Here is a 15,000-nt window from a genome sequence, read left to right as displayed (position 1 = left end):
TTCTGGGAGGAATGGTGTTGCATTGTACTGTTCCTGCATCATAGTCAACGAGGCAGGCAAATAGGTCATTTTCAGTCATACCAATCCTTGTTGTAGACCGGGCAATCATCAGGGGAGATGGTAACATTTCTGGTATTAAGGGAGGAGTGAGGCTGGGCAGTCAGTCAGTGAGATCAGTCTGGGTAGAAATGCATGAGCTTGGGACTATTACAAACAAAGCATGAACAATCAGAATAGCTGTGGAAGGAACTATGCCTACTTTCTTTTGAAGTTGGATGAAGAGTAGTATTAAGGAAGGGGGGGGGGGTCAGGAAAAGAAGAAGACTGCTGGAGGAGGAGATGGAGTGGAGGATGTTGGGAGAGAGGGAGAGGCTTATTCTGAAGGTCGAGTAATGGCCTGGGTGGATCATGTTGACAGCAAGCACTGAGCAGTGGTGGGAGCCATGAGGAGAGGCAGGGGTCAGGAAACCAGAGAGGTCAATTTCAGACTGGCTGGTTGATGAAGTGACAAGCCTTAATGCCCCAAATAAGGGTACAAAATCTTTATTATTGGCCATGGGTAGCTTGAAATGTGTAGGAAGAGAAATGATTTACCCATCAGGGTCAAGGACCAGGCAATTATCCCCTTGGTGACGGGTGAAGTAATTTTTTTTTTAAATCTACGCTCTGGAGATCAATGGCAACACGCCGACTTTGAGTGCGGGAGTTTGGTACATCAAGCCGAATCACTGGCTTGTAGTGCTTTGGCGTGCTGCCATGACTAACCCCTTCCCCGTAGGAAAGGGTTTAACCAAAGCAAAACCATGCCCATGACTTCTCAAAGGCATTTGGGATTGACACAAAGCCAGCTTTTTGTCCTTTCAGCTCAGTTCTTACACCTTAGGAAGTGTGCAGGAGGGAGGGATTGAAGAAAAACAGGAAAAGGAAAATTGGAGAAGAAAGGACCATGCAAAATTGGTTGAGCTAAGGACTGAGGCCCAAGGTAGGGGTTACCGATCCTCAACATTGGGCCACAGTCCGTCTCCTATACCCCCCCCACTGTAACAACAGACGTGGGATTAAGGTGAAATTAAGCTATAAGACATTTAGTTTTTGCATTTATGGTGTAAGGTATTTATGGCATAGATATCCCCACTTCCATTTAGCCTGATATTGACTTTTCCCAAGACAGAATGATACTACTCATCTTTTTAGGTATATGGTTCACTTGGGGGGGGGGGGGGGGGGGGAAGTAGAGACAATGAAAGGTATTACATTGACCATTAGATTATTGATATAAGAATACTTATGGGACACGTTTTACCAGTAAGTGAAGTTTTTAAGCTGTAATTACCTTTTTTGTGTGTGTATCTGTCTGTCTGGACGATTTACATTCCACTTGCAAAGTTTTTATATGGCTGTTTTTGTTTTTATTATTATTATTATTATTATTATTATTATTATTATTATTAAATGATATGAAGAATTATTTATGTATTTCTTTGAATTACTTTTCAGGATATGTTTGATCCGCATTGTTGGGGGAAGGAGTCCTATTATGATGAAATAGCACGTGTACAGAAAGAAGAAATGGACAGAAGAGAAAAGGAGCGAAAAGACAAGACAAAGGTGAGAAAGACTTTTTATTTTTTTTTTGGTAGAATAAGAGAATCGTGTATAAGATGGACATTGAAAAATAAATGTCAGATTAATTCCTGTGTCTTTGGTAATAAGTAAAGTAACTGTTTAAGTGTTTTCTTAGACATAGGGTTAGTATAATGCCCTTTGCCTTGTTAAAACTTTAACAAAGACTTGTCCCTCTGTATATCATTTGTAAGATAACAAAACTAATTTATTTGAAGTAGGACATGAATAATTTTTTAGCGTTGTTTGGCTAGTGATGTTAATTTTCATCAAATGATGTATTATTGCAAAAACAGTAACAAACATCACCAAGGAACATGAGGAGAGAGCTTGGGTTTTTGTCAGTTTTAAATGTTCATCAGTATTTTTTTTTTTTTTCTTTACATAATGTATGTATAAAAAGTTGATCAGATTTATGATATTATACATTAAACTAAGTACTATGACTATGCAAAAGAATTATGTGCTTCATTTAGTCCAAGCAATTGTTTCAGTTTTATTCAACCAACTCATCTACATATTTTACCAACAGGTGGACATAATCTCAGGTACCAAGAAACCCCAAGAGGAGGAAGCCGCCAAGAAAAGAAAATCGCGTTTCGACCAAGGAGGACCCTCGACCAACATCCTCAAACCTATGGTTGCTCCTCCAACTCTCACTTCAGTGCCATCAGGAACAAAAGCTACAATAGATGCTTTTGGAGGCTTGAAAAAGACAAAATAGTTGTAGAAAACTTTTTTTTTTTTTTTATCCTTTATCTTTTTCTTTAAAATATCTACTGGATTGAAAGAAATATATTTATATTCCAGGCTCTCATGATTTTGTTAAGACATTTATTTTAACATTCTATGTATTTTTTATCATTTTTAAAAAAAATGTTGCCATGTATTATACCATGTTCTCAGAAAGTAGCAAACAGGTTTTGCTGACATAATATTTGCAAGACATTTTTGACCATTTGTATTCATTTACTGTAATGGAATTAACAATATTGATTGTAGTTTCATTTTGTCATATGATCCTATTGAGATACCTCTTACTGATTCCCATAAAGTAGATGATAGCACTTATACTGATGTGAATGCTTCTAGATCTTTTGTTATAGTACAGTTACTTTATCTCCCACAGGTTCAGGTACCTCCCTCCCTCCCTCCCTCTCTCTCTCTCTCTCTCTCTCTCTCTCACTGTGTGTGTATGCGTGTGCGTGTCCGTGCGTGTCCGCGTGTGTGTGTGTGCGTGCGTGCGTGCGTGCGTGCGTGCCTGTGTGCCTGTGTGACCGTGTGTGTGTGAGTGACCATGTGCGTGTGTGTGAGTGACCATGTGCGTGTGTGAGTGACCATGTGCGTGTGTGTGTGTGAGTGACCATGTGCGTGTGTGTGTGAGTGACCATGTGCGTGTGTGTGTGAGTGACCATGTGCGTGTGTGTGTGTGACCATGTGCGTGTGTGTGAGTGACCATGTGCGTGTGTGTGTGAGTGACCATGTGCGTGTGTGTGTGAGTGACCATGTGCGTGTGTGTGTGAGTGACCATGTGCGTGTGTGTGTGAGTGACCATGTGCGTGTGTGTGTGAGTGACCATGTGCGTGTGTGTGGGAGTGACCATGTGCGTGTGTGTGTGTGAGTGACCATGTGCGTGTGTGTGTGAGTGACCATGTGCGTGTGTGTCCGTGCACGCGTGCGTGTGTGTCCTTGTGTGTGCGTCTCACTCCCTCTCTCTCCCTATTTTTGGCCTTCCAATAGGTCAACATCTTTAGTTAAAGCAGAAATCATTCTGAGAGTGGATAGTCTGTTCTATTCCATGTGGAAGAGATAAAAAGATACCCTAGACTACCTTCCACATCCATATTGTTAATACTATTCATTTACAATTACACGTCCCATCACCCCTCCCATACCCCCCAATAAAGCTCCCTATGCTGCATTTATAAGTGTTTACAAAATTCCTTCCAATTTTTGTGTTCCAGTTTTAAACACATTGTCTGAAAGTGCAAATAAATTAGGTATAAAAATATGACTGGTATTTAAAATGTCTCACCTCATGATCTCCTGTGGAATGAAGCAAGTAGGGCAGACGTATCAGTGATAGAATTTTATTTTTTGAAATATTTTTAGATATATTAGTGTGGATTACCAGAATCTAGACTTAAGTGCTGGTTATTCTTATTGATAAAAGCTGTAATACAAATTATGTATACTACAATCAAGGATAATAAAATATTCATATTATGTCTTGTAAATTTGTCACTACTCCTTTTTACAGAAATCTACTATGAAGGTATCTATGGATATAGTATTATTTGTGACTACTCTTACCAGTAAATTATTTATACATAATGCAAAAATATAAAACTATTTACATATCTACAGATATGAACAAGAAAGCACATCTTTCTTTGTTGTTAACAGAGATAAGCTCTATAAAAAAAATAATAATAACAAAAGATTTTTTTGAACAATAAAAGGTATACTTTTAAAAGTCAACACTTCATAGCTACCTATAAACAACAGAAAAGCTTTTCCTAACAGTAGGAATATCTGGCTGGATTCTGGTTTTAACCATTTTTAAAGAGATTCCATTCTTTAACATAAAAAACTATCAATAGCTTTTAAAATACGACATTATCCAATGTGACTGAAACAAGACAAACACAAAGGTAAATTAACTCCTATCTCTTCCCAAGACGGCAGCAGCATGCCTGAGTTTTGTTGTAATGCAAATGTTATCATCAGTGCAGAATAAGAACAATTGTGTCATTTACTTCAGTGATATCATATGGCATATGTTTCACATTTGTAACAATTATCGTCTAAAATTTCTATTTTGTCAAAAAAATAAGTAATTAAAAAAAACATATAATTCTATAATTCTATAATTCTGTATTTTATATATATATATATATATATATATATATATATATATATATATATATAAAACAAGATAACAGATAATTCTGTGCTAAAAGTTCAAGAAAACTGAAATCTCCTGAATATTATTTTACTTCCAGTAAAGAAATGTGCTTTAATGTAGAAAAGCCTATGTGAAAAATAATTACTTCACAAAGAAAGAGAAATAACTGATGTGGTGTAATGTAGATCTTTAACCAAATTACACACTCAAGCAAGACTAAGAATTACTGAAATATCATGAAATGTTCAAGATTTGTCTTCTTGCACAGTATACAGCAGTGATATCTTGATCACAGTATTTATTTATTGCATGCCCAACTCTTTTCAAACCACTCCCATTGGCTTTTAAGCTGGTAGATGGTGTTGGTTTGAAGTAATATTAAAATATATTATTACGTCTCTTAGTTTGTGAAGTTATTCTCTTTTATTCATAGCTTCTCCATATTTGCCACAATGAACTTTGTTCATTATTATAACTCAAAAACAAATCCTGGAAAAAGTCTGAATAAATATATATTTAAATTATATTTTTTATGTATTCATTAATTAATTTATGTCTAACATACAGCATGGTCCATTTCATGCTTTCTATATAACTATATTCCAATATTTTTTTATGTTCTACTTCTCATTTATAATGCACATTAAGAGTGAACTGGACCCTTAAAAAGCAAAAACAAAAAAACATATGCAATATAATAACACTAATAAACTTCTGTGAGACTAGCAAGTGCATTACCCTCTGTGTTTAAAGATGAGAATGTGATTGTTGCATAACTGGACTTGGAATTATTATCATTATTATTTAAGTCTAATGCAAATTGGCCACCACAAGCCACAAGCACAATTTGACCAGTACAGTGTCTTTTACAGCAGTCTTACTCATTAAATAAGAACTGCATGAGGAAAACAGTTCAATATACTGAATACATGCCATACAGAGCTGAAATGCACTCTCATTCTACATTAATACATAATGCAAAGTCCTTGATGTAACAGCATAATTTCAGTCATTAATTATTCAATACTGTTGTTTGAGCCCTTCAATCACTGTAGAGCACATGTATACAGTTCATCTAAGAAATGAGACTATCTCACATTTCACTGATGGTGTCTCTGTTGAAGGTGTTGATGCTGCAGCTGATGTGAGTGCTGCTGCTGCTGTTGCTGCTGTTGCTGCTGTTGCTGCTGCTGCTGCTGTTGCTGCTGCTGTTGTTGGTGTGAACTAGTGTGCTGATGATAGTGAAGGAGGTGAGGCAAGTGATGATGGTGATGGTGACTGACAGTCTTGTGGAGGGATATTGGTTCCAAGGGATGTGCAGGGGTACTCATGCTCATGGGAGCCGAGACGGGTGGAGTGGCAGCTGGTGAGGATACTTGAGTCACAATGTGCTTCTGTAAGGATAGTGGCTCTGATATCTCCTGAAATCAAGAATGAACCTCGATGAGAAACTCCATGCTTTTTAAAATCACAAGACGTGGTTTTACAATGCCCCTGTCCTAAAATCTGGGCAAGTATTTTCGTAAGTAGCTGAAGTTAAGTGAATCCCATCCAGTTTTGATAAATGCAACAAAATCCAACCCTCAATAAATAAATCATCTAGGAAACCACGTATAAGTATATTCTCTCTTCCCTTGTTGATGTCTTTCCTAAATTATATAATCCTTCTTCCCATAGCTGACTGACTGCTTTCAACTTCAGGTGCCTGCTATAGCAATTAGCTGCTTATAAACTACAAGAGCAATCATAACACTGTGTCCAATAAAAGTGCATCATATATATTTTTTCCATATCAGGACTAACAAAATGCTTTCAAACTGTATTACATTCCCTAAAAATAATACCTATATATATAATACCTATAACTCTAGCCCTTTAGCATTCTTCACATCCCACATATGAATACCAAAGCAGTCTTGTTTTTCCTACATTAGAAATAAAAAGTACATTTAGAAACCCACAGCAAAATAATCACTAAGAATACTGTGCTTCCTCCTAAAACTGTTAATGCTCATTATCCCCCATAACTAAGGAATCTAATACAGGTTACAACTGAACATACCATTTTACTACCACAATACCATCTAATTTCTTTGATTTTTTCATCCAGACACTTGGAAAACTGAAAGACATATGCTATCAACAGCTAATAGCCATTACACTTACTTGTCCCTCAGTTGAAGTAACAGACTTGTGCAAAGAGAGAGGCTGAGTCAATTGAGTCAGGTCCACTGTTGAAAGCATGCCCGTAGTTCCATGACCTATAGGCACATGAGGGAGGGTTGGATCCACATGTAATAGAGCAATACTACTTCCTACTCCAACACTCGATGGCACTACTATATGTGAGCCTGCTTGAACAAGCTGAGCCTGGGAAATGTGAGTTGGCTGACCCACAGCAACATTAGCAATAGGTTCACTGTTTTCTTGGTGTGGCAGACTGTTGTTCAAACCTTCATTCTTAACTAATCTAGTAGTTATATTGTGGGAAACTGAGTCAGAATCTTCTCCATTTAATGAATCATCCCCTTTCCTCTTACGACGAGCTTTTGTACGTTGGGCAATGTTCTGACGACGTGCCATTCGTTGTTCAGGAGTCTCATTTGCTCTCCTTTTCCTCATTCGTTCTGCCGCTTTCAGGCGACGCACAGCTTTTGCCTCATCACTTTCTGTGGCTCTTCTCAATCTCATGCGCTCTGCAGCTTTTTGTCTATCAACAACCCTTTCTTCTACTGTCATATTCGCTCGCCGACTTCTTGCTCTCGCAGCTGCTTCCAAACGTCTTCTCTGCTTATGGTCTTGGTCTTCAGTTGCTCTTTTCCGTCTCATGCGTTCAGCTTCCCTTAATCTACGTACTTTTTTTGCTTCATCAGTTTCCCCAGCTCTTTTCTCTCTCATTCTCATAGCAATTCTAACTCTCCTTTCTGACTGGGCCTCTTCTGAAAGCTTAGGTCGTCGTCGCTTTGTGGTCTGGGGCTGAGGTTGCAGGCTGGTGGTTTCATCAACAGCTGCTGGCTGTAGAACTACAACTTGGCTGCTTCCACTGTCTGAAGGAGCAGTACCTTGTTTCATTGCTTGAAGTGATGCATTGACTTGTATGTTCATCATCAGTAGCTCTGTCAACAAGAAAAAAAAAAAAAACAATTTAATAAACTCCAAAGAGAGGTTTACAGCATTATTTAAGGCATATATAAAAATATTGTTGATATTTTATGAACTGAGTACCAACCTGCAATATCACCTGCAGTATAATTATATTCAATCACTTCTTGGTCGTTGCCCGTTTTGTGCTGGGGGTTTGTTACAACTGACTGGAGAGCTTGCCGTACTAAGTCACGCTGTGGTCCTGCTGTTTGCTGCGTTCCTTCTCCTTGCCCTGCTGCCATTCCCATCCCTTCTAGCTGTTCTGATTTCTCCTTTTTCAGGTCTCTTGGATCTGTATGTGAAGTAAGACATGCAGAGGAGACATTTGAAGTAGTTACCACATCAGCTGGCATCATTTGCCCTTGTGACTGACTTGTAACCACTCCTGGACTTGAACCTGTTGTGAGAGACACTCCTGCTGTCATTGTTGTAGCTGGCATGGTGGTCAGGTTTGTGGCAGCATTCTGCCTTACCATCGATGACTGTGTGTGGACCAGAGATGGAGCTTGAGAAGTATGATGTTGTGATGACAGGCCACCATCTCCAACAGTTGATACCAAGATAGCAGAGGGCCCTTGGACACCTATGACAGAATCTGCTACACGGAAATATGCTGACCCCCGATCTGTTTGGTGGGCAGTCATGAGAGGTCCACTTTGTGAATGACTTACACCCTGAGTTACAACTGAATGGACATGAGGCAGAGGTTTGTGATGAGAGGTATGTGGAGTCAATTCCAGGGGGACTGCTTTCTCTGAAACTGTGGAGGCATGAGAGGATAGGTCCTGCGGTGTACTCTTTGAAAGGTGTGTCGTAATATTTGCTGGGTGACTGTGGCGAGCCAAGTACAAGGGGCCATCATGGTCTATCTCTTTAACTACTGAGTGCTGGGATGAATGCAACCCTACTCTGTACGTTGGTATGTGAGCACTCAACCCACCCTTGTGGGAAGATAAATGTGGTGATGCCTGGTCATGTGGCCCTCCTGAGCCTGCTAAAGCTGCTGATGATATAGTTGGAGCAGATGATGTAGCAGCCAAAGATGATTTATGAGCAGCAATATGGGGACTTATATGCTGAGTCTCCTTACTAGTCTCTGTTCCTGTATACATCTTCAATAGTCAGTCCAACTCATTTCTTCTGAAAAGACAGAGAAAGAGCCAATAATATTTTTTACTAATTTCACCAATCAAATGAAATCAAAAGACATTATTGTAAATTCTTCATTCAGTACCTTTACCACCAGATATGGCACAAAAGTTTTAATTCTTCCAAAATATTTTAGAACTTCCACTACTACACCATAAGACGAGTAATGCTTTCACACACAATAAATATGTACACTTCTGTAGCAATGCAAGTGCTGAACATTTTGAACAAATGAGACAAAAAAAAAAAAATGAAAACTATACAAAAAGATACCAGTGACTACCCAAAATAACATAATGAATACTTAGTCTAACTACCTAACATTAAAGTAACAAAACTTCCATAAAAATCCAGCGTTTCAGGAGAGCTTATACCGATTAGATATAGTTCTAGTTTTATGACAATGTGACTTCCATGCTAAATAGTCTATGGAATTAATAGACATATTAAATTTATGTCAACTTCATCTATAACATTTCCTCTAGACATTGAAAATAAAGTTGTCTGATATAGAACTACAACATTTACAGCAGCTTCCTTACCCTTCAATCTTCCCTAATACACTATCAAATAGTATGTGCATTTGTTTGGAAAAAGTGTCATTATCAGAAAAAAAAGGTTTCCTGTGTGTTTAAGACAAACAACAATAACTACCCTTCAATCAACAGGCTAACCCTAAACAAATACAGTCTAGTGTTACTTCAAGTATGGGGTTTCGTAAAGTTTGACTACCTGAGGCAGAGCTGATTCTTGTATGATTGCTGTATAGTAATAGTATATAGGCCTATACTGGTGATGCACCTAGGAGGTCTATCAAGCAAGGAACCAGTCTAAGCTCTATCCTCTTGGAATTTACATAGAGAATGTTTGGTGACCTCTTTAAACTAACATCACAAGTCACAGGTACCATGATCATGCATTTGAGTCAACTGGAACAGGATCACACAGTTTACATTTTAATCTTACATTAAATATAAACATTGGATTCATTCTCACCACATCATACCACCTATTATGGATCTTGACTGAAAAAGACAGATTATAATACTATTTCTCTACTTTAAATCATTCACTACAGTATCAAAATGTAGCTATTAGCCAATAATGCATTTGCAATTTGTACCCAGCTCCTTCACCTTGTGCCTGTATCAAATACTGCCCCCAAACAAATGATGTCGATATCAATGAAAAATGAACAAACTCTGGTGAGCCAACAGAGCAAAGTATGCCATGACACGGTGCCATCCATGACTCTAGTGATATCATGCCATCTGTGCCCAAAGGGTTAAGGTTATTTGGAGAGTGAAGGACATTGCTATGATGTGAAACTGAAAATTGAAAAGGTGGGTGTTCAAGGGCGCAGCAGCCCTTAGAACCGAATATTATAAATTCTGATATCAATAAAAAAAAAAAAAAAAATCTTTCTTTTTCTTAAACCACTCCATCAAACTTTGCTCCAAGACTACTTAGGGGTGGCATATGAAAGCAGCACAGAGAATAAAGGAAATCATAATACTCATAACACAATATTTGGTATATCTTAATAAAACACCCATGCACCTGTGGCTTGCCTCGAACCTACCAGTGGTTCTGTGAAAGCCAATAAACATCAACTACACGAATTCTGTCATGATAAGATCTTATAGGCCTCCTTCATAAATCTATGATCAAGTAAGGAACTAGACCACACTCTATCTTCCCAAAATATATGCAGTAGAAGCTAGTTGTCTTTTGCTGGAAAATTTACCACCAAGGTATAGTGATCATGAGACAATGCCCTTCTACCATTTTGAATGCAAATGCTATCCATAGCAATAGAGGAATTTTCATGTAGATTTTGACCAATGACCAATACAATGTGTAGAAATAGGTCCCATTTTTAAAGCCACTGCTTGCGTCTTTTAAATGTCTATCCAATAATTTTAATTTGCAAAACTAATCATTCATTTTCATTAACATATCTGATTTGAAGGTTTTCCACTTGATAAAACCATTATTTTTCAAAGTACCGTCCTCCAGACAGTACATTTCCAAGGAAAATTATACAAATGCTGTAAATTACCAATCATTTCCTGAGGCATTTTTACCCTTATTCCAACAAAGACTTACAATACAATATTTTAAAATAATACTGATTCCTAATCAATTGAGAGAAACTATGCATTAACATTAATTCGATCCCACTGAAAGAAGGTGATTTGCGGATTACTTAATCTACAAATCCATATATTGAAGAAAAAAAATTCCCCCCAAAAAGGGTTCTCGGCTTGTCCTCTCCAAATCTCCCGGAAAAAACGAATGCTCAGCTCGTTTCCGCCCCAAGGACTTCATTCCCCTCCCAAAGCCTCATAAAACCGAACGAGAAAACCAACCAGCCCCAGCTCTAGCAGGAGAGAGAGTAAAAAAAATCATCAAAATCAAGAGAATTTCGGGTTTTAATCAACAACCATGAACTCTTGCAAAGCCAACCTGCGGCAACACTGGCATGGTTTGTGCGTACATGCGTATTCTCCGTCGAAGTTTGGCCTTATCTGAACCTTTAAGTCTATTAATACATCACCAAGGTACTTTTCTTAAGAACCCTACCCCACGCGCAACTCTGAAACGCGAATATATTTAATTTCTCACCTCAATAATATAAGAAAATGATGGAAGAAGCTACTTCCATTTAGTGTTTACGGTATAAGTTTCGAACTCCGTTGGGCCGGACAGGTGTAACGGATAAAAACAAAAGAATTTGGACAATTCGATCTCCTTATAGACGATCTAATGTTGTCTTTTATAGGACCTAAAAGCAGGTTAAAGGGATTCGGTTATTAACATGTGTCTGTCGCTTGGCTGATGTCCTTGTGACATCTCCTGGGAGTTAAGGATAATTTTCTTGGAAGATTCCGTGAATTATTGAATTATTGGGGTCTTATCCGGGGAGGTTGGCGTCGGGCGGAGACAAAGGGAAATGAGTGCAAATGCATGTGGGTATCTGGGCATGGGTGTTTTTCAGCTAAATACATGTATGCAATTGTATGCAATATATATATATATATATATATATATATATATATATATATATATATATATATATATATATATATATATATACATATACATATATATGTATATATACATATATATATGTAAGTATATATGTAAATAGACACACACACATACACACATATGTAGGCATATATATATATATATATATATATATATATATATATATATATATATATATACATATATACATATATATGTATGTATACATGTAAATAGACACACACACACAATGTAGGCATATATACATATACATATATACATATATACATATATGTGGGCACACATATATATATATATATATATATATATATATGTATACACATATATACATATATACATGTGTGTGTGTGTGTGTGTGTGTGTGTGTGTGTGTGTGTGTGTGTGTGTATGTGTGTGTGTGTGTGTGTGTGTGTGTGTGTGTGTGTGTGTGTGTGTGTGTGTGTGTGTGTGTGTGTGTGTGTGTGTGTGTGTATGTGTGTGTGCATACTCCCCCCACACAAACTCACATACAAACACTATATATATATATATATGTATGTATATATGTATGTATGTATGTATGTATGTATGTATGTATGTATGTATGTATGTATGTATGTATGTATGTATGTATGTATATATGTCTATATGTCTATATGTATATATTTGTATATATGTATATATTTGTATATATTTGTCTATATGTATATATGTATGTATATATATATATATATATATATATATATATATATATATATATATGTGTGTGTGTGTGTGTGTGTGTGTATATATATAACGTGTGTATGCAGGCGAGCCTGTGCAAAGTTATTTTTGACCAGAATATGATCTATACTAGATGAAAAATTACCTTAGAAAACAGAGATTAAACAACAAATCCAAATTATGACTACATGATTTAATGTTTCATAATCAGCAAACTAATATCAGACTTAGTTCCTCATTAGTGCTTTCAATCAGATCATGAGATACATAAAGAAGTTCTCCTACAAATATTATTTCTTTCGCGCTTTTTTCTTTTTCATTGGTTGTCTGTTCAAAATAGGTTTGTCAGTCCTTATTTTGAACATTATTTCTGTGCCATTCACTTAATTACTTATAATACGCATCTTTTTATTTCAAGCTGCCACTTCCCCCCCAAAAAAAATTAAGTATCCCCGAAAAACATATTTTTCATCCATTTTCTATGGTGAGCCACAGGAGAACAACGATCAGTACTAAACTCGGAAGAAAAGAAAAAAAAACATTCTACATCTTGAAATTTTTAAAACACTGAAAAGATGCATATATAACGTTGATTAATCCAATCCTGTACTCATACAATTATTTTCTTTTAGATTTAATTATATAATACTGAGGTCAATGCCGGCGCTTTGTATGGCACAATCCCTCAGCTCTGAAATTCGTTTTTCTACCCATATTTTCTTCTTTTAGATCGGAGTATTAAAATCTGAAGATTGTTGTATGCTAGAGCGTATAACGTAGTAACACTAAATGAATGAATATTAAGAAATATAAGAATAAGGGCATTGTAATGGCATGCAATCAACAAACCAGTGGTTATAGTTACAGATGTGAACCAACATGAAAATATGTAAAAAAAAAAAAAAAAAAAATAAGAAGAAAATCTACCGTCTTCCAGAGCTTCATGCTCTAATGCAGTTTGATGCTTGATTCCCCCAAAATTCGAAATATCAGCGGTAGTGCATATGATAACATAATAATGAGTATTTTCACTTCTAACGTCCTTTTAGATGTGCCTGTGAGGTTTTGTTTTCATAATTTTCACTAAACCTGCTGTATATCATTTTTTTTTTTTTTTTTTCATTTTAGTGTCCATTGGTCATCGGAACTGATATGACCGGATTATATATGGATTTCTCACATGTACTTTATTAATACTGTTTCACGTGCATGATTCCAAAACAATCCATTTTGTCATATGTCATTGACCTACTAAACAGTACTGAGATTTTTATACTGACTGTAATATATGATTTACAACTTTAGTATTATATGATTCCATGAGAAGTGTTAACTGAAAGTAAAGCCATTTTAAGCTGAAATCTGCTAAGAGGTCTCAGATGTTATTTGTTAAATAACTTTTAGTTAATTGAAGGCAAGCTATTGCTATGACCATTTAATTTCTCTTTGACCTTCGTTGTTCTAATCAAGAATTCTATTAGCATAAAAGGCAAAGGTAGGGTTTGTAACATGTTTATATAACCTTATGTCATTTCAGTTCTAGATGATTTTCAACGTCAATACACAACCAATTATATAATCTCCGGATAGTTGTAATCAATTCAGCTCTGTCTTTGAGGGGCATGGGCGCGTAGGCAAACGAAGTGAACAAATAATTAGAAAATCAGCTGTTTTAGGGATAATCTTAAGCTATAACCAAATCTATATAGGTGTATTTTAGGAAAACTAAAAGGGGGGTGGGGAGAAGTCCGTAACAGAGGGGGGTAAACAGGGTGTAGTAATGAAAAGCTGTCGAAGTAAGGGTAAGCGAGTTTAGCGAGCAAAGATTGAAAAATGAACTATTCTTGGGCCATTTTTAAGCTGTAACTGGACCTTGAGGGGGGAAACAATATTGGGTGGGGGACAGTTGGCCCAGCTCCCCCACCCCCCCTCCCATTTTCTCTTCATATACACATACAAACAACGACAATGCTATACAGAATAAAAGTAAATTCTTGCATAGACAAAAAAACAAAGAAAATAAGTAACGCTTTTCCCCTGGAGCCAGGGTTTCGTTGATAATATATTTTCCATAATTTTTCGAGACAGAATTTTTTTTATTTTTTTATATATATATCCTGTAGAGTTGATATTACATAATACAAAAGGACTTTAGGATAGGTCTTTAATTTAATTAAAATATCCTCATTTTCAAATCCAGTCCGATTCTTTCTATATATTGTTACCGGAATAATTTACTAATAGATATTAGGTTTACAGAAATCCACTCTACTTCTGTACATGCAATTTGAAGCGAATAAAGGTGGTTTTTTTTTTGTTTTTTTTTTTGGTGTTTAATCAAACTTGATTAAGCAGAGCTAATCAGACCCAGATAATGACACAATAATGCATTAGATTAAAAGGATACATTTCACCCAATT

The 15,000-nt window shown here is 36.5% G+C and overlaps 2 protein-coding genes across 4 annotated transcripts in view; one reads left to right on the top strand and one right to left on the bottom strand.

Annotated features, from left to right (window-relative positions):
• LOC125029199 (SAP30-binding protein-like) overlaps window positions 1–2,619 on the top strand; it is a 13,766-nt gene extending 11,147 nt beyond the window's left edge. Inside the window, exons 6-7 of the mRNA XM_047619060.1 lie at window positions 1,498–1,608; window positions 2,156–2,619. Coding sequence (XP_047475016.1) covers window positions 1,498–1,608; window positions 2,156–2,347 — 303 coding nt within the window. The 3' untranslated portion in view covers window positions 2,348–2,619. The remainder of the gene's footprint in view (window positions 1–1,497; window positions 1,609–2,155) is intronic.
• Window positions 2,620–3,846: 1,227 nt separating this feature from the next.
• Window positions 3,847–11,515, bottom strand: LOC125028947 (chromatin modification-related protein EAF1-like). 3 transcript variants are annotated; one of them, XM_047618594.1, is made up of 4 exons: window positions 11,453–11,515; window positions 7,761–8,815; window positions 6,698–7,647; window positions 3,847–5,952 (listed from the first exon to the last, which is right to left on the bottom strand). In XM_047618594.1, the coding sequence occupies exons 2-4, from the start codon at window positions 8,785–8,787 to the stop codon at window positions 5,632–5,634; spliced, it is 2,298 nt and encodes a 765-aa protein (XP_047474550.1). In that variant the 5' UTR covers window positions 8,788–8,815; window positions 11,453–11,515; the 3' UTR covers window positions 3,847–5,631. The 3 variants fall into 3 exon arrangements, with proteins under 3 accessions (XP_047474550.1, XP_047474552.1, XP_047474551.1); XM_047618596.1 differs by having other exon boundaries at window positions 7,773–8,815; XM_047618595.1 differs by having other exon boundaries at window positions 7,761–8,812; window positions 11,453–11,503.
• Between the last annotated feature and the right edge of the window lie 3,485 nt (window positions 11,516–15,000).

The sequence above is a fragment of the Penaeus chinensis genome, chromosome 9, assembly GCF_019202785.1.
Source record: "Penaeus chinensis breed Huanghai No. 1 chromosome 9, ASM1920278v2, whole genome shotgun sequence".
NCBI lineage: Eukaryota > Metazoa > Arthropoda > Malacostraca > Decapoda > Penaeidae > Penaeus > Penaeus chinensis.
This window is presented reverse-complemented; position numbering and strand designations above follow the sequence as displayed.

Bases quoted from the DNA above. Each gene is read 5' to 3' on its own strand.
- LOC125028947 (XM_047618594.1), bottom strand. From the start codon at position 8,787: ATGTATACAGGAACAGAGACTAGTAAGGAGACTCAGCATATAAGTCCC. The intron at 7,648-7,760 runs GTTGGTACTCAG...TCTTGTTGACAG, and splicing joins TACTGCAGGTGATATTGCAG to AGCTACTGATGATGAACATA. The intron at 5,953-6,697 runs GTAAGTGTAATG...TCTTGATTTCAG, and splicing joins TTACTTCAACTGAGGGACAA to GAGATATCAGAGCCACTATC.